Here is a 26,214-nt window from a genome sequence, read left to right as displayed (position 1 = left end):
TGTGGCTTTTTTTGTAATAGGTATTATGGAGTTTGCTAAAATGTGTAATGGGCATTACGGTGTGTGGTCCAATGTGTAATACCACGCCTTTTTGTGATAGCACGCCTCCTTTCCATGAGGCCATGCCCCCTTTTTCTCGCGCAAAGATCCACTCTGCTGCATTGTTTGGATCTGGGACCACTCATTACCATATTTCTAGATTCATCTATGGGCCCGGGTCAAGTATCCCCTTTGACCCCCCCCTGTCACCGGGCCTGTAACCATCAATGGCAATAGCAACAATTGCCATCGCTATACACAGGGAGCGCTGGTACGGTCCTTTAGTCAAAGAAAATTGATGACCATCGATGGTCATCTATTGCATAGTATGACACCACGAATGGTCAGCTGCTCTATTGCCATCGATGGCAACCATCGATGACAAAGGCATCGATTGCCATCCCTATCTCCGATGCCCATTTTCTCCCACCACCACTAGGCAAACATGAGGAAGGGGGTGTGTGTTTTTGTGTGTATGTACACAGTACACACTGACGTAACCGAACAGAATGTCTAACGTCAACGCAGTGGCTAGAGATGTGTCGTTCGCGAACGATCCGGTTCTTTTGAACGGATCCATCAAAAGAACGAACGAGCCGCCGATCCCAAAATGGTGATCCGGATCGGTTTCGCTTAGCATTACATACAATACAATGCACATTGCATTGCTTGAGCTCAGCACTGCCCCCTTTGGCAGCTGAGATATTTTCTTCTAATTGGCTGCTTGTGCTGCTGCTGCTGCTGCTGTGTCACGTGCAGATCTAGATTCTTCTGAATCTGGAAGCCCTGAGGGAGGTCTGGTGACTACACATCAACAGCAGAGCAGACTAAGCAGAGCAGAGGCATTGGCACTGGCAGGCATTTCAAGATTGCTTCACCTGAGTTCACCAGTAGTATCACAGAAAGGTGTGTAGTAGAAGTATGAACACACAGACACACAGACATAAATTAGGCAGTGCACATGTGTTTTTTTTTTTTTACTAGATCTGTGTTTGCTGGGCTGTGTAGTACATTTAACTTTAATTTGGAGGGGGAGGGGGCCTTCTTTTAACTTTCATTTGGGGGGGGGGGAGGGGGGGCTCGGCAATGAGCAAATTTAGTCTCCCTTGGCAGCGAGCAAATTAATACCCCTTTTACACCGCTGCAAAACCCCGGGTCTTCAGCGGGTCAGACCCCTGTCAGCGGCAGTGTAAATGGGACACGCCGTGTCCCTTTATACGGGACTTCTACCCAGGTCCTGGGAACTGGATTGTTCGTCAGACAAGCGTTGGTCAGACAGTCACTAGGTCGACATGCAGAAAGGTCGACATGGGAAAAGGTTGACATGGGAAAAGGTAGACATGGACGTTAGGATGACATGAGGAAGGTCATAAGGTCGACATGGGGTTTTCGCTGTTTTTTGACCCGAATGTCAACACAGTTGACATGGACACAGTTGGAAGTGAGAATCGGACCCTCGCATCGCTCGCAATGCTTTGGGCACAGTGTCTCACTTCGCTCGCCACACTATTATAATCTCACTCCATGCCCTAGTGGAAGGTAGGGCATGAAATACCGCCTGTCGGCACATGTCGGCTCAAAAAACAGTGAAAATCCCCATGTCGACCTTATGACCTGTCGACCTTCCTCATGTTGACCTATAACCATGTCGATCTTGTTCCACGTCGACCTTTCAGCATGTCGATCTAGTGTTGTTGACCTAATGTCGACCTAGATCAGTCGACCAAACGACTATCTATGTTAAGTGCACCACCTAGGTCAGGGTTAGAGAACCTTTGGCCCCAGCTGTTGTTGGACTACACATCCCAGCATTCCCTGCAACAGTGTTATCATGGCCAAATAGCAAATTGTAGCAGGGCATGCTGGGATGTGTAGTCTAACAACAGCTGGAGGGCCAAAGGTTCCCCATCTCTGACCTACGACTTTGCTCTGTTTCTGGACTTCCCTCTTAACGAATGATTGCTATTACCTGTTCTAAACAGGTAAATGGATAAGAAAGGTGTTTCCACACAGGTAATAACAATCAAACATTAAGAGGGAAGTCCAGAAACAGAGCATTGTGTCCCTCCTGGAAAGGGTCATGTTGGGAGGTATGGTACACTAACTCAAACCATAAATAACTGTGTTTTTTACACAAACTGAGCCGCAGAGCCGCCCAAAGGATCTAGATCTTTTCACTGACCGACCCAGGTCGACCCGGGTCCGCGAAAAGATCCGTTTTGCCCATCTCTAGCAGTGGCACTGCCCTCGCACCGCGCGGCGGCTCGAGGCCGAAGAGTGACGCGTCGGTCACGTGCCCAAAAGGGCAGCCAATGGGCGGGTCGCGCGATGTGACGTGGGAAGGTGGAGCCTGCGCAACATGGCGGCTGAGTGAGAACAGCGGCGGCATCGGCAGAAGGAGAGAGACAGGTAGGCAGGGAGGGGAGACCGTGCGGGCAGCAAAGCGAGAGAGAGCTGGGGGAGCCGCTGCAGAGATAGGGGGCAGGAGAGCGACAGCCGCAAGTATGTGTTGATGCGGGAGAAGTCAGGTGGGAGCGATGACAGATGGAGACAGGCGGTGGCATCTGTCCGCTCCTGTGTCTCTTTGATCGTGTGTGTGCTGCTCGCTTCCCTCACTGGTGGTAACTGGCACTGATGCTCACTGGCACAGGGACACTAGTGTCACCAGCACAGCTCAGTAACGATGTTTTTAGTGTAATTACCACAATAACACTGCGACTCAACTAGGTAATCATATCATCTGTAGTGTCACTGCAACATCATCATGTGTCACCTCCACAATAACCGAATAATCTATGTTATCAACATTGCCCTATTACAGTATTTTTAAAGATCACGAATGATGTCATTTTTATTGGGCCTATTGATGATGGTGATGATTATTATTATTAAGATACGCTGAATGCTCTAGCATAAATCAGGACGCTCATCTCCCTGTGTGTAGGCCCAATTAGTGTGTGTGTTCCAGGTTTTTTTTGTAGGGCAGGGTGCAGGCCACTGAGTAGTGCACCCCTAACCCCCCCCCCCACACACACACACACACACACACACACACATCTGATACATAAACAAAATAATGTTAACACTATCAATACCTGACGTCTACTACCCTACAGGGAGTGCGGAGCCTCTGGGGGCACTTCAAGGTGCGTGCTCACTGTCAGGGGGGAAATGGGGTGGTTAGCACAATGCCCTAAAAAAGTCCAAGCGTGAACATGATCATGTATGTCTGCTATAGGCCGGCTTTGTGTACCTGCTGCTGTGACTGCTTTGTATTATACTGTTGTATTAACCAGCTGTGATACAGTACCTGATGCTTGCTGTGCAATGGCCTGCCAAGCTGCAGTTGATAAATAAACCCACTGTTTTACTGTACCTGCTGAATGTGGTTTTTCCCAAGTTGTTACACACAACTAACAGACAACTTTTCAATAATAGTTTCACTGTAGTGTCACAACATTGTCATCAGCATAATAATACAACAACTCTGTACTGATACAATATCACTACAACTCTGCAATTATATGGAAACAGAAGAAAGCAGCACTTTGACTGTAACTAATTTATTTAAACCAACAAATTATTTATTAAATATAAAAATATGAAATTGGTTAAAATAACAATTTTAAACACACTTGAGCATTAAATTTATGTATACCGGCCGGTGTTATTTAATTTTAGAACACAATATGTAATATAACAAGCTCTCGCAGCTAAAAATAATAATTAAGTGCTTCAAATGGCATAATTTCAGGTCCTGGGTATGTTTCCAGTCTTTCTGGACATAGTAATTGGTAGTATATCCAGGGTAACAGGGCCCGGGTTCTTTTTTATGGTACTTGTGTATGCCCATCGCATCGCATACCACTAATTAAGGTATGCGATGGACCCGATTTCAGCATTTTCCCGGGCTGAGTATACAATTTTAAAATCAGGTCACATCGCATGTCATTACAATGGCATGCAATGCGATTTCCCATTGAGTTAAATGGCACCCCCAGACCCGATTTTTAATTGTATACCCACCCTGATGTGTAATAAATATGTAAAATGCCCCCACATTGTTTACGCCCCCCCCCCCCCCCCACTATCAACGCCAACCCGAAGCGTGGCGAGCGGTGGCGGTACGCGTCCTCCGACCTTTTCATACCCCCACTATCCATGTTGGTGTAGAATTGAATTTGCACGCGCATTACCTCACAGGTATACGCGTGCACTCGCCACGCTTCACACTTTATAAAATCAACTCCACGCCAACGGGGGGTATGAAAAGGTTGGAGGACGCGTACCGCCACCCCTCGCGGGCTCACTGCGCTCGCCACGCTTCGGGTTAGCGTTCATAGTGGGGTGGCATTAACAATGGGGTGCATTTCACATACTCATGACCCATGAGGGTGTATATACAATTAAAAATCGGGTCGGGGGGAGGCATTTAACATGGTAATAAGGCATCTGGGTGCCTGTACAATCGCATCGCATGTGATGCGATTTTTCATTGTACAATGCCATGTGATGGAAATCGGGGGCGCCGTGATAATACACAAGTACCTTTTTTATTTTTTAGCCCTTTTACACCAAGCCCCGGCGCGGACTGGAGCGGCAATAATCCGGGTCACGGCTCTGGTGTAAAAGGGTTTTTAGGGAACTCTCACAGTTCAGGGTATTAGTTCTCCATACTACTTTGTATATAAAATATAATCAAGGTTTCCAGTAATTGCCAGATTTATATGACAATCATTCTCCTGACTTAATTATTTAGAGATCATGCAGCATGAAAAAGTGTTTTTGAAATACTTATGAGTGGAGCTCCACGTTTGAAGATGGTTTCCTTCCCTGTGGTCAGCGTCCTCTGGCTCTCTCCCAGCCGCTGGTGCTTCCAAAAGTGCAGCCTTTTCTGGAGTGTAGAAACCCGGGCAGCAGGGTGTAAGGATAGCCGGTGGTTGGAACTGTGATTAACACATTTCCCCGCCTCTCCTTGCAAAGGTCAGCGGCTTCCTCAGAATCCTTCCACAATTATATCACTTTTAGGAGGGCAATCCTATTAGGTGCAAGCTAGGTTCTGTTAGACTGTCTCGTGGCTATCTCACACAGGTCCCGACTGTTAAAACACCGACAGACTGGTTTCTGACGGCCACCGGCTATTCTCCCTCGTGGGGGTCCACAACCCCCATAGAGGGAGAATAGAATAGGTGGCGAGCCTGCAAGGGGCTTTGTTGCGCTCGCCATGCTGTCTTCGTCCGGCCAGTCGGGATACCAGCGTCAGGACTGTCAGGATCCCTATACCACACCCATCTCACACTACAAGTAACATTTGCAATACAATTACAAAAAACGCATCGCGTTGCATTATTTGAGGAAATTCACATTGTTTAAAACATGTTGTATTGACTGCAAAATACAAAAAATTTGAAATATGCAAACCTCAATATCCATAAAAAAGGTAGATTATAATTCAGTTGAATAATACAAAAAAGTGAAATGTAAATTACAAAACACTAATCTTTCCTAAGAAGGGCGAGAATAATAGCATCTACTCATAACTCAAATGAAGCAGGTTGGCAATAAAACACATGATGGAGTCTGATTTTAATATAGGGAAAACATACTTGGTTCATGTGCATCTGCATTAAGTGGAGGTTGCCTAGGGGGATGCGGTTCACATCCTGGTGGTCAGGATGTCGACTTTCAGTATACAACTCTGGCATCCCAGCTGTCTTCAAAACTCCAGCGCCGGAACACGTAATAGATCCGAATCCTGACAGCAGAATACAGACAGTCGGGATCCCGATCAGTTAGTATGCGGGACTAGCTTCCGTGTGGCCAGGGAAGGGGTCTAAGCACCGGTGTGGGGGCCTTAGGGTTAGGCTGCGTGGAGTGAGGCTTAGTTACCAAGAATTAAAGGTTAGGCTGCAGAGTGGGTGATGCGCCTAGAAGGGAGGGTAATACCCCTTTCACATTGCACCTAATTACCGGGTTCATGCCGGTTTCTTGCAGGTTCGATCTGGTAATTTGTAGCAATACGAACCAGGTTAAAAGAAGGGTTCTTACTGGTTCATTGCTGTGCAGTGTGAACGGGTTAATCGGGTAAAGTCCTGGTGCGATCCTGTTTTTGAGGTCTAAAAGCGGTATAAGTGTACTTTTCTGACCCCTGTCAGCACTCCCTTCATTGGGATGCCAGCGTCTGTATGTTTTAGTAACTCAAAATAAGCAGGCTGTTAAATAATTGTGTTTTTACGCTACGGGGACAATATACATACATATACAGCTGCCAGATTTCTTTGCCCTATTTTCTTTGATAACATCTCTGACCAAAAAGGTTACATTTTATGGGTGGGTTATGCGGGGTGAGTTACTGAGTTCTCAACTGCACCCCTGTGGCTTCAGATTCCATGTTTAGTTGGATTGGAGGAGAGTAGCTAGAGTAGACCATGGGCTAAATATAGATGCTGTGACCAATGATTCATAAGGTACACTGGGCGACTATGCCCAGCGTGTATGGACAGCGATGATCGCGTTTGTCGCTGGGGGGGGGAGCCGCTCAGTGCATACACACTGAGCAGCTTTCCCCCTGACCGGCACCGACGGAGGGGGGAGGATGGCTTTGCATAGCGCAGAGCTATGCAAAGCTGTCCTCAAAGCCGCTCATCTGCTGGTATTAGCAGCAGATGAGGGGCTTTCCCAGCGATGATGCAGGAGTGCTCATCGCTGGGTCATACACACTGGACGGCTTTCAGCTCAAATTCGCCTAGTGTGTATGGGCCTTTACATAGAGACCATGGAGCCTGAAAGTGGTCACCTCGGCTCTCGTACTCTCCATCACATAGGCTCACATTTCCCTTTTAGCTCTACCCTATCATTGAATATTTTCTGTACCTGCCAATGACAGTGGCTGCTTTACCATCGGCTCTGAAACAGGCCCAATTGCAGTACCTCTGGGACAACTTACACCCTTGGATGGGTTTAATTAGTAAAATGTGGCAGATAGCACCTAAAAACTCATAGGTGTTTATTATCTGTAAAAAAGCTTAATAACTGGTTAAGTGATGTGTGATGAAGGAATATTAATGGAGTAGGCATTATACAGATTTGTATAAGTACACTGGAACTTTACCTTGCAGACTTTTTTTTAACCCTGAAAAACACTTGCGGGCTATAATTGAAAGTACAGAAATGAGTCATGTGATGCTTAGTACAAACTCCATTTCTTACCTTATGGCAAATGGCAGCCTTTACACTGTCCTGCCAGCTGAATTGTGAATCTTTTTAGGCATTTACTCTTATATGCGTTTTATGATGCGTTTTTGCACTTCACAATGTCACAGCAATATGTTCATCACCTTAGTGCCACTGCATGTTAGTAATATCGCTTTGAGGGTCACTACAGCATTTTTAACAATACAACTCAGTAGGAATACTCCTTCAGGAACATCAGAAATATCTTATGGGGCTTACACACGTAGCGATGTGTGTAGATGAGGGTTCTGAGCGATGCTAGATCGCTCAGCACACAGCGCTTCACAGTGAGAACACTGGCCACCACCAATTTTGGTACTTGTGTAGTTTTACAGAGCCACTAGATCGCATGTGATTTACTATCCATTTCATTACCCCACTATCCAAGTGGGCATAGAGTTGATTTTATATAGCGTGGCGAGCGCAGCGAGTCACCGAGCCCGAAACGTGGCGAGCGCACACGGATGTTGTTTCAAAGCAACTTGCGATATTGCATGCCATTTGCATGCAATTCCATCAAATACATTCTGTGTGGCTCGCTGCGCTCGCCACGCTATATAAAATCAACTCTATGCCCACTTGGATAGTGGGGTAATGAAATGCATGCGATCTAGTGGCGCCGTGAAACTACACAAGTACCCCAATTTATATCACCTGGGTATAGCGACACACGGGACCTCGCATCTACATCGCTGTGGCCAATACACACACACAGCCATGTAGTTAAATTAAGAAGTAATGTCGCTCAGTAAATGCCTGTATATTGCTAGGTGTGTAGGCCCCATAAGTGTTACAACACGGTCATCAATATAATGATACATCTATTATAAAGCCCCAGTCGGATCATTACAACATTGTTGCCAACATAACTTATTATCAACATTGATATCCCTCCCTTCTAGTGTCACAGTTACAATTTCAACAACAAAATACGGTACTTGTTTCCTAGCACGGCGCCCATCGCATACCATAAGGCATACAATGGTATGCGATGTTACGCGATGGCAGCCGATGTTATACAATTTAAAATTGTATACCATCACATTGTATGGCATATACAATGGTATACGATTTAAAATTGTATAAGCACCCTATTGGGTGTTTCCAATGTTAAATGTGTCCCCTATAAGATAAATAATTGTATAAGCACCAGAATGGGTGTTTACAATGTTAAAAGCACCCCCAAGCCACCCCCACTATCAACGCCAACCCGAAGCGTGGCGAGCGCAGCGGTACGCGTCCTCTGACCTTTTCATACTCCCACTATCCACGTCGGCGTGGAGTTAATTTTATATAGTGTGGCGAGCGCAGCGAGTCACCGAGCGGATGCGGAATACATGTGAAGTGATGCGCTTCCCCTCGCGGGGCTAGCAGCGCTCGCCACGCTTCGGGTTGGCGTTGATAGTGGCGTGGGGGTGAAATTAACATTGTAAGCACCCATTAGGGTGTTTATACAATTAAAAATCGTATAGGGGCTTATACAATTTAAAATTGCATCGCATGCCATATGCCCGCATGCAATGAGATGTCATACAACTTAATATCATAGGCGCCGTGCTAGGAAACAAGTACCCAAAATACTACCACTCAGTGTTAATTAAACTGTGTCATTTCAACTTCCTAAACAATGCAATTACACTCCTACTTTAGGTACTTGTGAGTTATCCGGGCTGCCGATTTTGTCCTTAAGTTTAGTTAACTTAAGGACACCCGACCGACGTGATGCCCGCGATTTAGCCCCAAATCGGGGGCATCGCGTCGGTCGTGGCCGTTATAAGGGGCCGCGACGCGATGCCCGCGATTTCCCATAGACAGTAATGTTAAAAGACACGATGGACCTGATTTCCCATAGACAGTAATGTTAAAAGACGCGATGGACCCGATTTCCCATAGACAGCAATGTTAAAATAAAATGGCAATGTGAAATTGGCCAATATGGGCATTTCACATTGGATATGTTTTAAATAAAAATGTTTCATGGCCCCCCACCACCGTTAACGCCACCCCGCTATTGACGCCAACCCGAAGCGTGGCGAGCGCAGCGGTACGCGTCCTCTGACCTTTTCATACCCCTACTATCCACTAGGGCGTGGAGTGAGAATAGAATAGTGTGGCGAGCGCAGCAAGCCACCGAGCCCGAAGCGTGGCGAGGGGACGCGGATACCTTCACAGGTATCCGCGTGCCCTTGCGGGCTTCACAGGTGTCCGCGTCCCCTCGCGGGGCTCGCTGCGCTCGCCACGCTTCGGGCTCGCTGCGCTCGCCACACTATTCTATTCTCACTCCACGCCCTAGTGGATAGTAGGGGTATGAAAAGGTCGGAGGACGCGTACCGCCGCCCCTCGCGGGCTCGCTGCGCTCGCCACGCTCGCCACGCTTCGGGTTGGCGTCAATAGCGGGGTGGCGTTAACGGTGGTGGGGGGCCATGAAACATTTTTTTTTAAAACATATCCAATGTGAAATGCCCATATTGGCCAATTTCACATTGTCATTTTATTTTAACATTGCTGTCTATGGGAAATCGGGTCCATCGCGTCTTTTAACATTACTGTCTATGGGAAATCGGGTCCATCGTGTCTTTTAACATTACTGTCTATGGGAAATCGCGGGCATCGCGTCGCGGCTCCTTATAACGGCCACGACCGACGCGATGCCCACGATTTCGGGCGCGATGAAAAAATCGGCAGCCCAGATAACTCACAAGTACCCTACTTTATAATAGGATTCGTAGTATTGCTTTAACATTGTCAGTAACACTACAAGCACTGATCATTTTACTGGAATGTTTTGTCCGGTCATCAGCTGAGTATGTATTGTTCAGTAAATGTATTCTGATCTTTATATTTGTTCATTGTCTGTCTGTGATTTGGTCTACAGTATTTAGCATGCATTCTAGCACATGCCATCTTTGAAAACCCATGCAGTTTCTCTTCCCTGCCTGGGGTGTCGCTGTCTGCTGTAGTGCTTCTAGCACAGTCTGTATATCAGCACTGATATGCAAACCAGACCTGTGCTAGAAACACCACAGCAGACAGCGACACCCCAGGCAGGCTAGAATTAACACTATATGACTGTGTGTCCCTCCATTGGTAATGGATCCTTAGTGTTCATTCTAGCATCCACCATCTTTGAAAACACATGCCGTTCCTCTTCCCTGTCTGGGGTGTTGCTGTCTGCTGTAGTGTTTCTAGCACAGTGTGGTCAGCAATGATATGCAAACCAGACCTGTGCTAGAAACACTACAGCAGACAGCGACACCCCATGTAGGGAAGAGGAACTGCATGGGTTTTCAAAGATGGCGGGTGCTAGAATGAACACTAGATCCTGCTGTCACACACTTGTGTGCCCCTCTATTGGTAAATAAATTCTGAGCTCACTTTTGTGTGCCCCTCTATTGGTAAATGGATGATGCTGTCACTTTTGTGTGCCCCTCTATTGGTAAATGGACACTGCTGTCATTCCTGTGTGTGACTGTAGTTGATGCTTAATTGCTCGTCGATTATTTTTGTTTCACACTGTCAATAAATGTTTCTTGCCAGCTACCCTACCCCCTCCTCCCACCTCCATATATTCCTACACTGTATATGATTAGAGAAGCAGGATTATGCTTCGCCACCTTTTTGCTTACGTATGTTTACACTTTGGTGTTGCATACATATTACCATATGCCACAGTACAGAGCACAATTTTACCTTGGCAGATTTCAGCCACAACATTAAAAATACAGATGTTGGCAATTACTGGAGTTGTGAAGCAGGTTTTTCCTGATCTAGTGACAATAAATGCTGAGTAAGACACGTTGGCTAGCCGTAGGACAAGTAAGGAACATATGGCATTATGGAACGTATCTGTTCCTTAATTGTCATGTTACCAGTGTGTGTCTTCCTAACCCTTTATAAATGTATTTGTCATGCTCCTGTCTTAAACTGGGTACACACTATGCAATATGTTCAGTCAACTGCATCGTTAACTATGCCCCCTGAACTCGCCGGAGCTCCAGAATAAACCATATATTGCAAACACACGATTTGCCAAAGGATCTAGATAGGTATATTTTTTGCTTTACCATTGCCCATCTTGTTTTATGAAATGAGATATTTCTCTTTCGTACGTGCTGAATGATATGCACTTAGTCGTCAATGACATAAATTTGACTGCATGTACAGATGACATGGGGTCGTTAATGACCCGCTGGAGCACACCTCTTTAATGATATAGTGCGTACACACTATCAGGGTGGTTCTCAAACTGTTTTGCTCTGGGATCCCATCAGACAATAAGAATTGTAACAGACCCCAGCAACTTACAGCAGAATGACTGCTACACATGTATGGTCATCAGACGGCAGCATTGCAGAGGCTAAGGCAGGGCTGGGCAATTGCGGCCCTCCAGATGTTGATGAACTACACATCTCAGGATGCTTTGCATTAGTTTTGCTATGTGGCCATGCTGAAAGTGATGCAAGTGCTGGGATGTGTAGTTCATCAACATCTGGAGGGCCGCAATCGCCCAGCCCTGGGCTAAGGGATCACAATTGCAGAGATGAGCTCCTTTCGGCGTCCCTGCCCTGCTTGTTTATTTTTTATTTTTTATTCATTCATGCCAATTTTAAAGCTTATTCCAGCTGTGAAGGCAGTGGGTGACAGAGCAAGGCAGAGTGTGTCAGGAAGCCTGCCTGATGATGACTCAGATCTCTAAACCAGTGATGTGGGGAGTCAGAAGTAACAGACCATTCAATTGCTATTTCACATTCCTGGATCACTGACAGAGATCAGAGAAATTAGCCTGGCGGTCAGCAACATGGAGTCGCGACTTCACGCTGAGATGGTCGGGATCCACGGTTTGACAACTGTTGCACTAAATGATAGGCAAAATAATATCGGTAATATCGTTATTGTGCATATTGCTTAAAAAAAATTTTGAATGTGTACCCAGGTTAAGTAATACAAGACTATAGTTAAATTCACATACTTTACACACAGGATTTAATATTTAGGGGATATTTGTTCTTGTAACATCAGCCTTTGTTTCATCATTTAAGGTACCTTTGTGGGTAAATGTTGCCAGGACTCCAGTGATGTGAAAATGACTCAGGGGAAGAAAAAAAAGAGAGTGAACCGCAGTGTTCTTCTCGCCAAAAAAATTATCATCAAAGATGGCGGCTCGGTAAGTTATACTCTGATTCTTTCTATGGGCCAGATGAACTAAAGGTGCATACACACGGTGCAATATGAGTTTCTGATATAGATCTGTGATCACGCTCAATGAGAAAATGGGGGTCCTGCTCCCACCCACCACATTATGCTTTTGAGCCACCCCCTACTACTGTCCCTACAATACCTCTTAGTGAGGGCAGAAGAGTGAGTGGAGTGAAAGACAAAGATGGTGTCTGGGAAAGAGACAGCGTATCATTAACGACACCCTCTTACACACTAAGATTTTGTCTATGTAAAGCCAAGGACACACTAGCCAATGTCTGTACTTAGCGATTTTGGTGGCAGTGGAACCTGGGGTAGCCCAGTCATAGGCAAGTGCATACACGCTCGCCGATACAGGGGAACAGGGTCCTCCATCCTCTGAACTGTTCGTCAATATTGCTGGTTTCTGGGGAGTTCAAGGGAAGTCACATAGTCAAAATTGTGCATAGCCAAAATTTCACCTTTTGTTTGCACCTTAAGCTTCAAACCATGATAAACATTTGGCAGCAATTACAGCATCAAGCCTTTTTGAATATGATGCCACAAGCTTGGCACTCCTATCTTTGGGCAGTTTCTCCCATTCCTCTTTGCAACACCTCTCAAGCTCCATCAGGCTGGATGGGAAGCGTTTGTGCAGAGCCATTTTCTTCTCTCTAGAGATGTACAATCGGATTCAGGTCTAGGCTGTGGCAGGACCGCTCAAGGACATTCACAGGGTTGTCCTGAATACTTTCCTTTGATATATTGGCTGTGTGCTTAGGGTCGTTGTCCTGCTAAAAGATGATCCGCCAGCCTTAGGTCGAGATGCTGTTACCATCATGCTTCACTGTACGGATGGTGTTGGCTTCATGATGAGCAGTGCCTGGTTTCCGCCAAACATGACGCCTGGCATTCCTGCCAAAGAGTTTTATCTTTTTCTCATCAGACTAGAGAATTTTGTTTCTCATGGTCTGAGAGTCCATCAGGTGCATTTTTGCAAACTTCAGGCAGGCTGCCATGCTCTTTTACTAAAGAGTGGCTTCTGTCTGGCCCTCTAACATACATGCCTGATTGGTGGATTGCTGCAGAGATGGTTGTCCTTCTGGAAGGTTCTCCTTTCACCACAGAGGAAAGCTGTAGCTCTGACAAAATGACAATCGGGCTCTTGGTCACATACCTGACTAGGGCACTTCTCCACCGATCACTCAGTTTAGATGGCCATACAGCTCTAAGAAGAGTCCTGGTGGTTCTGAACTTCTTCCATTTATGGATGAGGGAGGCCACTGTGCTCATCGGGACCTTCAAAGCAACAGATATTTATTTGTACAGTTGCCCAGATTTATGCCTAGAGACAATCCTTTGTCGGAAGTCTACAGACAATTAATTTGACTTCATGATTGGTTTGTGCTCTGACATGCAGTTTCAAGTGTGTGTGCCTTTCCAAATAATGTCCATTAATCTGATTATTCCATAGGTGAACTTCAATAAGGTTGTAGGAACATCTCAAGGATGATCAGTGGAAACGGGATGCTCCTGAACTCAATTTTGAGCTTCATGGCAAAGGCTGTGAAAACATATGTACATGTGATTTCCTCGTTTTTTATTTTTAAGAAATTTGCAAAAATCTACCAAAAAACTTTATCACATTGTCATTATGGAGTATTTTGTGTTGGGGTGTGTGTAGAATTTTGAGGGAGGGCGGTGAATTTATTCCATTTTGGAACAAGGCTATAACAAAAAAAATGTGGAAAAAGTGTAGAGGTGTGAATACTTTCTGGATGCACTGTATATATCTACAATACTTTGTTTATAGCTCTCATTTCCATCTGAATGTTAATTACTAAATAATTAATTTTGTTTGCTTATGGGTTTAGTTAAATAAAACTGCTTTTCTAATTTGGGCACGTTATTTCTCAGGAAGTTCATGACTACATATACAGTTTCAATTCCTTTTGCATCCAGTTTGGGCCTTGGCAGAGAAGGCCGAGTCGGCTTTGATTTCCTGTGTGATTTGTTGCACAGCTTACCACTGTCAGTTTTGATTTGTGAACTGGTTGTCTGAGGCCTGTGTGATTTGTAGCCAGGTTGGCAAGGAGAATTAAAATGGTACTTGTGTATTATCACGGCGCCCATCGCATCGCATACCACTAATTAAGGGATACGATGGGACCCGATTTTCGGGTCCAAAGACCCGCACTGTACAATAAAATATCGCATCGCATGCCATTTAAAATGCGATTTTAAATTGTACAAGCACCCTGATGGGGGATTACTATGTTAAATGCACCCCCATTGTTAACGCCACCCCCACTATTGACTCCAAACCGAAGAGTGGTGGCGGTACGCGTCCTCTGACCTTTTCATACCCCCACTATCCACGTCGGCATGGAGTTGATTTTAGATAGTTTGGCGAGCGGACGCGGATTACATGTGAAGTAATCCGCGCCCCCTCGCTGCGCTCGCAGCGCTTCGGGCCCGGTGGCTCGCTACGCTCGCCACACTATCTAAAATCAACTCCACGCCGACGTGGATAGTGGGGGTATGAAAAGGTCGGAGGACGCTCGCCACGCTTCGGGTTGGCATTGATACTGGGGGTGGCGTTAACAATGGGGGTGCATTTAACATTGTACAGGCACCCTGATGGGTGATTACTATTTAAAATCGGGTCAAATCGCATTGCATGCGATGCGACCAATACGATGCCGTACGATGGAAATCTTGGGCGCCGTGATAATACACAAGTACCATTAAAACCTAACATTTTCAATGAAAACTATGGCACAATTGTTCTTGTTCTCCATCTTTTGAGCTTTTAACATTCCCTTTATTATGTCTTTTTTTTTTTTTTTTTGTTAGATTCAGTTTATTATTCATGTCTCCAAGTTTTAGGCCTGTTAAATACCTTTTTTTTTTTTTCTCAGTTCAGTTTAACGTTATGATATGTTGTTGCACACTGGCCGCCTCTGCTCCCCATACACTTATATGATTTGGGCCAATTTCCCTCGATTCAGACTGAGCGGGCCGAGAAATCAGGCCAAATCAGATCTGTTTGACACCCCATCCAACCCTATGTGTGGTACTGTGCGCATCGGGTTGGGCCCGACAGATTGAACCTGCTTCACGTTCAATCTGTTGGATCTGACCCATCAGAGGCACATCACAGATGCTTTTTAGCACCCACAATGTGTTCTGGCCCCCATACACTATGCGATTTGGGCAAGATTTTGATTAATCGGGCCGTGAAATTGTCTCAAATTGCATATGAGTCATCCCCTCCGACCCGATGCGCGGCCCCGTGTGCAACGGAGTCGGGAGGTCGGACGGGCTGCACATAAGATTTGCTAAATCTTATGGTCTGCCTGGAGTTGTGCTCCCCCGCAATGGAGGACCTACCAGAGTGAGCTCTCCTGCGCAGCTGCTGGGGGGGCTCGGGAAATTAGGTCTGACTTGTACTTCCGACAAGTTGGCCTAATGTATGGGGACCATTCGGCTGCTGCAAAGTTGATACTCTGCTTTGTTAAAACTAGTTTATGTTCTGACTCCTGTGCCTCTAATACTCCTTGTCTCTCTCAAGCCTCAGGGGTTTGGTTCTCCAAGCGTCTATCATGCAGTCATCGTGATCTTCCTTGAGTTCTTTGCTTGGGGCTTGCTTACTGCTCCAACCTTGGTGGTAAGTTTAAGGGGGGGGGGGGGTTTATTATCCTGGGGATTATGCCTTAATTATTTCTGTAATTAGCAAGCATTTAAACAATGTAATGCTCATTTAGAATCCTCTGTACATGTTCCTGCTTGCTGTTGTGTTTTATTTAAATATATATATATATATATTATATTCCAAAATTCCACTACACTCTGTTATTAATTGATTATACACAAATAAATGAGGCAGCCCAATCACTAAATTCCCTGAGGGTTAGGGAATTAACACAAAAGCATACCACCCAATAGTGATTTGGCGCCTATAACAACTTCAAAGGGATTGTCCGTAATCTCCGACTCAATTAGGAAGAGGCTTTGTTCATCCACAAGATGTATTTTCGGATGTCAACAGTACATAGAAATCCCAATGCGTTTCGTCAGAAATGACTTCATCAGGGGAATAATAACAGGAGTTCCATATAATAATTACCTTATTGTTATTTTTGTGAAGAATCCAGCAGATAGGGAAATGTTCCCTTTTAAATAAGGTATTAAAATGTAACAAGAAAAATTCCTTTTCTTTGGAGCAAGTCTATTTTTTCAGTTGGAATAAGACTCCATATTCTTTTAAAAAAAAAATTGCAAAGATTTGGACATCCTTCCAGAAACTACACAATTGTATAAAATCACCAATCAATTGTGTGGTGATGCCAATCCAGATATGTGGCTTCAGAAATGACAAGCCTAAAGGTGCCCATACACGTACCAATTACCCGGTACTTTTTGTGCTAAAATAGCATTGTTGTGCATGGGATGCGATGCTATTTTAGCACAAAAAGTACCGGGTAATTGGTACGTGTATGGGCACCTTTAAGCCTGGAGCTCTGTCTCCTGCAGTGCTATCCTTCAGATATCCAGCACTGCAGGAGACAGAGCTCCAGGCTTAAGGCTTGTCATTTCTGAAGTCACATATCTGGATTGGCATCACCACACAATTGATTGGTGATTTTATACAATTGTGTAGTTTCTGGAAGGATGTCCAAATCTTTGCGAATTTTTTTTTTAAAAGAATATGGAGTCTTATTCCAACTGAAAAAATAGACTTGCTCCAAAGAAAAGGAATTTTTCTTGTTACATTTTAATACCTTATTTAAAGGGAACATTTCCCTATCTGATGGATTCTTCACAAAAAGAACAATAAGGTCATCATTATATGGAAGACCTGTTATTATTCCCCTGATGAAGTCATTTCTGACGACACGCGTTGGGATTTCTATGTACTGTTGACATCCGAAAAATTTTTTTTTAATAAAAATACATCTTGTGGATGAACAAAGCCTCTTCCTAATTGAGTCGGAGATTACGAACAATCCCTTTGAAATTGTTATAGGTGCCAAATCACTATTGGGTGGTGTATGTATATATCTATCTATCTATCTCTATCTTCATTATTTTTTATGGTTTTTATTTGTTTCTTGATCAGAAACTGCTTCTGGTTTTATTTTTACTTTTTGTGTGTGTAAAAAATACATTTGGTTGAATTTTTCAACAATAAACCGGTCCAAAGATTTATCAAATAATTCAATGGGGAATAGAGGTCATCCGACAGGAGACGGGCACATAAATTTCTTTTAGAAAATGTGCCCTCAGGAGAGGATGCACACTCCTGGAGCTCCAGAGTGTTTTCTTCAATTTACCTTACATTTATTATTTTGGGGTTGCTGTTTGGGCTTCCCTGCTTCGAGGGAAGCTGGGGGAAGGGACAGTTGCCGGCCTCTTAAGGTACCGAACTGATTCCTGCTGCAGGTCCACTGACCTAAGGGGGTGCTTGTTACAGCGGGCATTGCGCTGCAGCTTGCACACCCCCAGCATGGCGCACACCCCTGGCTCAGCATGAAGCAGTCGAGTGGTGAGTGTTACCCGGGTCCCCACAGTGGGGTACCCGGTTCATGTGCGGCAAGATGGCGGCGGTGTTCTTGCACAGGAACTGCTGACAGCCCCGCTGATACTAGATGCCAGGGACTGCCACTGGACCACCAGGGCATGGTCCGTGTTTGCTGTTAGCCATTTCTTAACACAGGGCGCCAGTCTAAACATTAGCATAGCCCAGGCACCATCTGATGGGCGGGGCTTAGCTCCAAGCGGGACCAGATCCTCTAAGCATGCCTATACACTGCTTCCTGCTTCTTCTCATGCTATGGGTGCCATTACAGCAGCAGAAAAACACTCTTCAGCGGTGCAGCCTTGGGAGAGAGAGATTCTGAAAGCAGAGACAGCAAGTATAGCGCTATACAGCGCTTCAGTGTGCTTAACAGCCACTTGGGAGCATATAGATAGATAGATATAGATATATATATCTGTATATACATGCCTTTTACTACCAGTCCTTCTATCTAGGGGACTAGGTTGCAGGGTGCTGGTGTCCCCTCATACCTCTGGGTTTCCCCCCCCCACTGCCTTTTAAGCATTGTGCACATTACACATCTATACAGATATAAGCAAACACGTAGCTACTATCTGTCTGACACTATCTTTGTGTACTAAGACTGTTTGAAATGTGTCAAGGGGGAGATTTTTCTCAAATGGTGAGAAAAATAACTTGTAGACCTTGGAGCAAACTTGTTGCTGCAAATCATACATCACAAGTCGCTTGTGAGCTATGTATGGCACCACAGCTCAGTAAGACCAGAAAGGCAGCAGCCTCTTCCAGCCGGGACCGTAGTGCAAGCACAGCTGCACCCAAGCCCTCTGCATGACTGGCTCCTCCCACCTCGAGATAATCTTGCGGTGGGGGCTCGGCTGAAATATTTCAGCCACGTGTGGGATGCTTCATCCCTCGACCCGTGGGTCAGGGATATTATTTCACACGGTTACAAGCTGGAGTTCGAAAGACCACCCCCTCCAAAGTTTTTCACTTCGGGACTCCCAGCAGCTGCGGAGGATCGGAGGATCCTCTGGTAAGCGGTGCAGAAATTGGTACATGCTCAGGTGATTATACCTGTACCGGCACTGGAGCGGAACCAGGGATACTTCTCCAACCTGTTCGTGGTGCCGAAGCCGGACGGCTCGTCAGACTGATCCTCAATTTAAAATCCTTGAACCCTTATCTTCGGGTCCTTAAGGGCGGTCATTGCAGGGTTGGAAGAGGGAGAATTCCTGGCATCCATCAATGTGAAAGCTGCCTATCTTCACATACCTGTGTGTGGGGTCCACACCAGGCGTACTTAAGATTTGCCATACTGGACGAACAGTTCCAGTTTCAGGCCCTACCGTTTTGCCTGTCCACCGCTCCACGCATTTTCACCGAGGTGATGGCAGAAATGATGTTCCTTCTGAGGATTCAGGGGATAAACATAATTCCATACCTGGACGACCTGCTCTTGAAGGTGCAGTCAGAGACGAGCCTTCATAAGGCGATCGAGAATACCAGACGTGTTCTGTCAGACCACGGGTGGATACTGTACATACCCAAGTCCTCTCTAGTGCCGACCCAGCATCTCCAATTCTTGGGGATGATATTGGAGTGGAGAGGAGGGTGTTTCTCCCAGCTGAAGAGATTGCCGCACTGCAGCAGTTACTGTTGGAAGTACTGACCCCAGAGAAGGTGTAAGTTTACCTGTGCATGGGGAAAATGGTGGCCTCCAGTTAGGGAGATTCAACTCCAGAGTGTTCCAAGTGGGACCTATTGAGCAAGTGGTCCGGATCACACATGCACAGGTTAATCCGCCTTTCAGCAAAGGCAAGACAGTCTCTGCAGTGGTCGCTGCAAGAAGGAGATTCGGAATGCAGGACTCGATTCTGTTGACGACAGACAGCCTCCTAGGCTTGGGAGTGTACAAGGGGTACACTTTCAAGGGAAGTGGACACCTGTGGAAGCACACCTCCATATCAACAACTTGAAGCTGAGAGCGGTCTATTACGCTCTATTGCAGGCTCATTCCCTCTTGAAACATCGGGCGATCCAGGTCGTCGGACAACACAATGATAGGTGCATATATAAATCAGCAAGGAGGGACAAAGAGCAGGGCCTGCATGATGGAAGCCTCCACGAACCTTGTCTGGACGGAGCTTCATGCAGTGGCGATTTCAGCTATCTTCATTCCCGGGGTGGACAACTGGGAAGCAGACTCTCAGCTGCCACGAACTTCGCTCCGGGGAATGGGGACTTCATCCCCAGGTGTTTGTGAGCATTGCAGATCTGTGGGGAGTACCGCAGATAGACCTGATGGCCTCAAGAGTCAACAAGAAGGCTTCTGCGTTTTTTGCAGGTGGGCCTAGACATGGACTTCCGTCTGGGGTCCTTAAAAGTTCAGGTGTTGGCCCTTTCTATCTTTTTTCAGAAGAAAGTGGATGCGTTTCCAGAAGTCCAGACATTTTTACAAGGCATTCTACGTATACAGCCTCTGTTTGTGCCTCCAACGGCACCATGGACCCTGGAAGTGATTCTTGATTACCTAAAATCATCATGGTTTGAACCATTGGATGCTACAGAATTGAAGCACCTCATCTGGAAGACAGTGACGTTGTTAGCCCTGGCTTCGGCCAGGAGGGTGTCTGAGCTGCGCACTCTTTCATGTAAGAGCCCCTATCTGATTTTTCATCAGGATAGGGCGGGATATTGCTAGGTGGATCTGTTCCGGATCCGGCTTCTGTGAAAGCTCACTCCACAAGAGTGGTGGGCGGCTGCTTGGGGTGTTTCAGCTTTGCAGCTTTGTAGAGCTGCCACTTGGTCAGGTCAACATACCTTTGTCAAATTTTATAAATTTGACACCGTGGCCAAGGTGATGATACCCAGTTTGGGCAGGCGGTGTTGCAACAGGCTCCGCACGTTCCCGCCCTTTCTGGAAGCTTTGGGACCTTCCCAATGTATTAAGACCTCAGTATCCCATATGAATGATAGTGAAAATAGGATTTTAATACCTACCGGTAAATCCTTTTCACTGAGTTTATATGGGATACTGAGCGCCCGCCTCAGTGCGGTGGTCTGATTGCAATTATTGTGATCTTGTTCCAGCTGTTCTTGCAGGTTGCGAGACAGTGGCTTCAGTACTCTGTGGTACTTTACAGATCCGTTGACCTGAGTTGGAGCGTCTGAGTTTGGTGACTTTTTGCTCCCTACAAATCACTCAGTGATTTTAAAAGTTATAATGTTATTATGACACAATAACGGGGTTAACTAAATTTAGTTGAGTGTTGTGGTGTGCTGGTGCGAATCTCGCCACATTACTTGTTCATGTTAAATCCTACCTCACATACGTTATCCTAGGGCACAGTTTCTTTGCTGGGGGGGGGTAGAGGGGAGGAGCCAGCACCCCGGTTGAAGAAATTTATGTGCCTGTCTCCTGTCGGATGATTTTTTTTTTTATAAATTTTTTAAGTGCACAGTATCTGAATTCATAGTACCTTAGAAATCAGCGGTGTCAAACTCATGGCCCTCCAGCTGTTGTGCAACTACATGTCCCAGCATGCCCTGCTACAGTTTTAGCAATCAATTCTATAAAATCTGTGTCAAAGCATGCTGGGATGTGTAGTTCCACAACAGCTGTTGTACTGTGAGTTTGACACCACTGTTAGAAATCATTTGTTTCTGTGATGAGTGTCCGAAGTGCTTTATTCATGTCTATTTACTGGGCATTAAAATAACACATGCTGTTCCTATGTTTTCATCACCTATGCAGGTTTTACATGAAACGTTCCCTAAGCACACATTTCTGATGAATGGCCTCATCCAGGGAGTAAAGGTGAGTTGTTTGCTCATCCTTGGAATCTGAAACCTTTACAATGACTTGTTTTTCTATCCAGCGGACTGGGAGAATAGTATTGTTAGCGTAACGCCATCAAATGCAGTTACTTTCTACATGAAAAGTCAGTGTGTATTTAAGTGAATATGTGTGTAAAATGAGGACGCCGCAACAACCAATTTTCTGTAGTATCTTCTAGGCAAAACTAATTCAACCCACTGTAATCCTTTGTGTTGCGCTCAATATGGCTGCCTTACCTAGTATCTTTCGTAGGGGGAGGTTGCAACCAGTGGAAGTTATTACACACAATGGGGGTGATACAGGACCGCTTGGTAAGCAGCGGTCATTCGCTGCTTAGCGATCAGTATAATGCCGCCCAGCCGAATCCCCTCGGTAACATGCGATGGGATGTATGTGATCACATCCCCTTGCATGCTGCCAAAGGGGGGGGATCATTCGATGGTTGCCGGAGTCTGCCGAAGAGGGCAAGAGCGTTGCTGTCATGTGACGTCAGCTGTCTGCCCCTAGCTGGGAACACCCAAAAGCTGGGCAGTCCCCAGCCCTCCTCCGACACAGCGAATGGTGCGGTGCGTATTTATACAGAAATACACACGTGCAAACGCCAAATTCGAATCGCACAGAGCGATCCTGAATTGTCGCCAATGTCTGCACCAATCCTGCAATATACCTATTGTGCTCTAGATTTTCGTGGTTTTGTGTTATTACATTTTTTTACTTGCGATAATGTATTCTTTGTACTATTATGGAAATTTTATACCGTACATTATGTGCGGTTATAATGTTTCCTGCTTGACCACACTAACGAGGTAATGCAGGAAGCCAGAGCGGAGAGAATTATTAGTATCTGCTATACCGAAGTGGGGGATTTGAAAACCACACACCAACCAGCCCTAGTGTCTTTGCTCTGTTTCGGCCAACTCGCTGACATGCATGAGAACTCCTGTGCAGCCAGAAGACGCTGCAGCCACTGTCCCTGGCTTGTGGTATATGGGCAATGACACCTGCAGCTTGTTGATTTAGATAGCAGCAGGTGTTTGAACAGTAAGCACTGTTGACCATCATGCTAATGGTGTTCTATCTTATGCTCGCCATACACTTTAGCGATTGAATCTTGTGGTGCCTAAAGTACCTTCTTCCAGCACCCAATGTAGCATGCCGTCTGCAATGGTACATCGAGTGCTGGAAGAGAGTGGGTGGTGTCCCTCTGAGTAGCTTAGCGCTGTGAAGGAGTGCTGGCGGGTGTCAGCGATGGCAGCAGAATTTGAGAAAAATGTTGTATACACTGGGTGGGCCTCTGATTGGCTGCATTTGCTTGATCTATTTCTAATGGATTGGTTAAGGTAGGTTGTCACCTGCCACTATGCTGACATCAGTGCTGAGTGCTGCTTAGAGCATTTCACCCATGCGGCTTACTGAAGTTGACATGCTGACATAATGTTTTGACTGTGAGGACTGTGGTATCATATACTGTAGGACTACATCTGGAGAGCCACAGGCCGCTGTAAGCAGTAGTATATAAAACACTGTTGGTCAGCCTGTGGCTTTTGTGATGCTGAGATTTCTAGTTCCAAACCCTATGTGTACAGAAAGATTATTTCCTTTGTGCCCTTACTATATGTAGTCAGTTGTGCTCCAAAATCCACAGTCTCCGCTTTTATCACTGCAGTGCACTTTAACTGATAAAAGACCACACCCCATAAAAATAAGGAACAGACTAATCCATGTTGCTTTTTTATCCACTCTGACATATAAGACTGAACTGCAAAATATTTCACACCATTTTTTAAGCGCAGAGTTGTTGCGATGATGATGATGTAGTACCTGGTGGAGACAAGAGGAAAGCACTTGCAACATCATTTTGGTCTAACACCTCAAGGTGGAAATAAAGTAAATTGTGTGAGTGCATAAGATTAGATTTCTCATGAGTTTGAAGAAACTCAGGAGCCCGAGGTGTGCTCCCACCACCAGTGCTGTGCCTAAACACGTGCATAGAGGGTTTGAATGGACCCTCTCCCAAAGGAGAAGGGCCCCGAACTCCCCTAACCCCTCTCAGCCATAAGTCCGAAGAGGGGGAAAAAGGGATTAGTGGGTCCTCTTTGCCGAAATTAAAGAGACCCGCTTTCCTCAACCCCCGGAAGGGCTAGGTCAGTGGGTCCTCCGCACCTGAAGGTTTGGAGAGACCCGCATTAGGCTTCCCTCCGCCTTGCAGCTCGGGGTCGCCCTTGAGGGGAACGAAGCTCTCCCCAAAAGGATGAGAGATTCGGTACGTTGGGGAGTGGATGGGCCCATAAGGTTCAAACCACACAACCGAAAAAAATGTGACAAACTACAGAAAACAAAGAATGTGAGAGGGAAAATGAATAAATAAAGAGACCCCAGCCAGAAGGCCGGGGTGGGGGTGTGAAAAATTGTCCTACCTCATCCAAAAGGACGAGGTACGGACGTGAAGCCTAACCTAGAGGGTGAAGTGCGCAGTGCTAGTGCTTACTAGTGCATGGTGATTTGGGGATCACCCGTGCATGTTCGGCACCCCCGAGTTTCCCCGGGGGCACAGTGCAGCCTCAGACTCTAGCCAGCCAGCCAGTCAGCGTCCGACCAAGTGTTTCTCTGCTCCACCAGTAGGCCCTTCTTGGCCCTCGGCATGGGAATGGATACTCCACCTGGCTTTTCGATGAAATATTGGCTGATTTTCCTAAGCAAATTTTGGGAATATTGGATTAATATATTAATATTTGCATTCTGAGACCGAGTTTTCTCAGTGATGCGTCTGTATCTTTACATGTGGAAACATAATCTGCATGTGCCCAGTAAGACAATGCTTGCAGCCGGTTTGCCTGATGGAACACTGAGGGCAATGTCACACGCTCTGGCTGGCGCCGGGAGGTGAAACTCCGCACAGCCAGTAGCCGTGCCGTACGCAGAAGTTTTACAAGGGTCTCAATATAGCCTTTCCAATGACTGAGCTTTTAAATCACCCATGACTGGCAAGAAGGGATAGGGATGTAAGTCGGATGAACCCCCACAGGTATCATTAATTTAGGAGGGCAGGGATAGACTATAAAAACAAACTTGCAGGTGGTTATTTTTCCAGGATAGCTCCAATTTTATTTCTAGAATATGGACAGTTTCTATAACAGTGCCTGTACTTTGTATATCATACCTAAGCACATGTCTGTCTTATCTACTGCATATTGTTTCCACTGCTCGTTCCAACAGCTATGCGTAAACAGCATTTTATAGAATTCCCAGAATTCAGGCTCATTCCTGAGAAGTGGAGGCAGGAATGTGGGAAGGGAGAGCACATAATCACTTCTATATAACTGTTCATGGAATGTATGCAGTTCATAGCTGTACCTGGAATAGATTTCAGGAATAGAGTGCCTTTAAAAACTATTGGTAATAATAAAGCTAAATGAAAATTTCCAATTCCCAGTTAGAGAGCGGACTGCATTCTGGGTAATTGTACCATTTATTTTATACTTCAGTCTAATGTTCTTTATACAAACACGTTTTACCGCGATGCACCAGTAATCTTTCCTGTGTCGTTTTCTGTGACTGATTTATACATAGTTCCTAGTTAATGACAAATGTGTTCGTTTGGTCATGGGATTACAATGCATCTTCAGTAAACTGGTTATGTCAATATGAAATGAGGTCATGTTTGGCTTGTGCATGTAGGTACCCGTCTCTATGTGTTTGCATGGGTAACGCATCTAGCAGTTGTCACTGGCATTAATCTCTTTAATGATGTCCCTCCAGGGTTTATTGTCCTTCCTCAGCGCTCCTTTGATAGGGGCGCTGTCAGATGTATGGGGAAGAAAGTCTTTCCTGCTGCTAACCGTATTCTTCACTTGTGCTCCCATACCACTGATGAAGATCAGTCCATGGTATGTATTAATCCTTGTCTGGCATACAGTACACATCTGTCTATGCAACATTGTAAAACGCTGATTCTTGTATTTTATAGGTGGTACTTTGCAGTTATATCTGTATCAGGTGTGTTTGCGGTAACCTTTTCTGTGGTGTTTGCTTACGTGGCAGATATAACACAGGAGCATGAGAGGAGTATGGCGTATGGACTGGTAAGTGCATTACTGAGCCATCAACCCCTGCAAATGCAAAGTTTTCTTTTATATACAGTAGTAAGGTCTGCTGTAATTATTACAAGCTATAAGAATCACTACGTTTTTCTATATATTTCAGTATATGTGCCTTTCTTATCCTGTGTCTAATACACTGGTTCTCAAACCGGGTCCTCAGGACACCACACAGTTCACATTTTCCAGGTCACATGACAGGTGCACCCATTACTGACTGACACACACAAAACATCCACAGGTGGAGCTAATTATTTCACTTGATTGAC

The 26,214-nt window shown here is 45.6% G+C and overlaps 1 protein-coding gene across 1 annotated transcript in view; it reads left to right on the top strand.

Annotated features, from left to right (window-relative positions):
• The first annotated feature begins 2,313 nt into the window (after positions 1 to 2,313).
• SLC71A1 (solute carrier family 71 member 1) overlaps positions 2,314 to 26,214 on the top strand; it is a 39,298-nt gene continuing 15,397 nt past the window's right edge. Inside the window, exons 1-6 of the mRNA XM_083156947.1 lie at positions 2,314 to 2,448; positions 12,312 to 12,436; positions 16,022 to 16,117; positions 21,765 to 21,827; positions 25,608 to 25,735; positions 25,816 to 25,930. Of these exons, the coding sequence (XP_083013073.1) occupies positions 2,352 to 2,448; positions 12,312 to 12,436; positions 16,022 to 16,117; positions 21,765 to 21,827; positions 25,608 to 25,735; positions 25,816 to 25,930 (624 nt within the window). The 5' untranslated portion in view covers positions 2,314 to 2,351. The remainder of the gene's footprint in view (positions 2,449 to 12,311; positions 12,437 to 16,021; positions 16,118 to 21,764; positions 21,828 to 25,607; positions 25,736 to 25,815; positions 25,931 to 26,214) is intronic.

This window comes from Crinia signifera, chromosome 8, assembly GCF_055691185.1.
Source record: "Crinia signifera chromosome 8, ASM5569118v1, whole genome shotgun sequence".
Classification (NCBI taxonomy): domain Eukaryota; kingdom Metazoa; phylum Chordata; class Amphibia; order Anura; family Myobatrachidae; genus Crinia; species Crinia signifera.
This window is presented reverse-complemented; position numbering and strand designations above follow the sequence as displayed.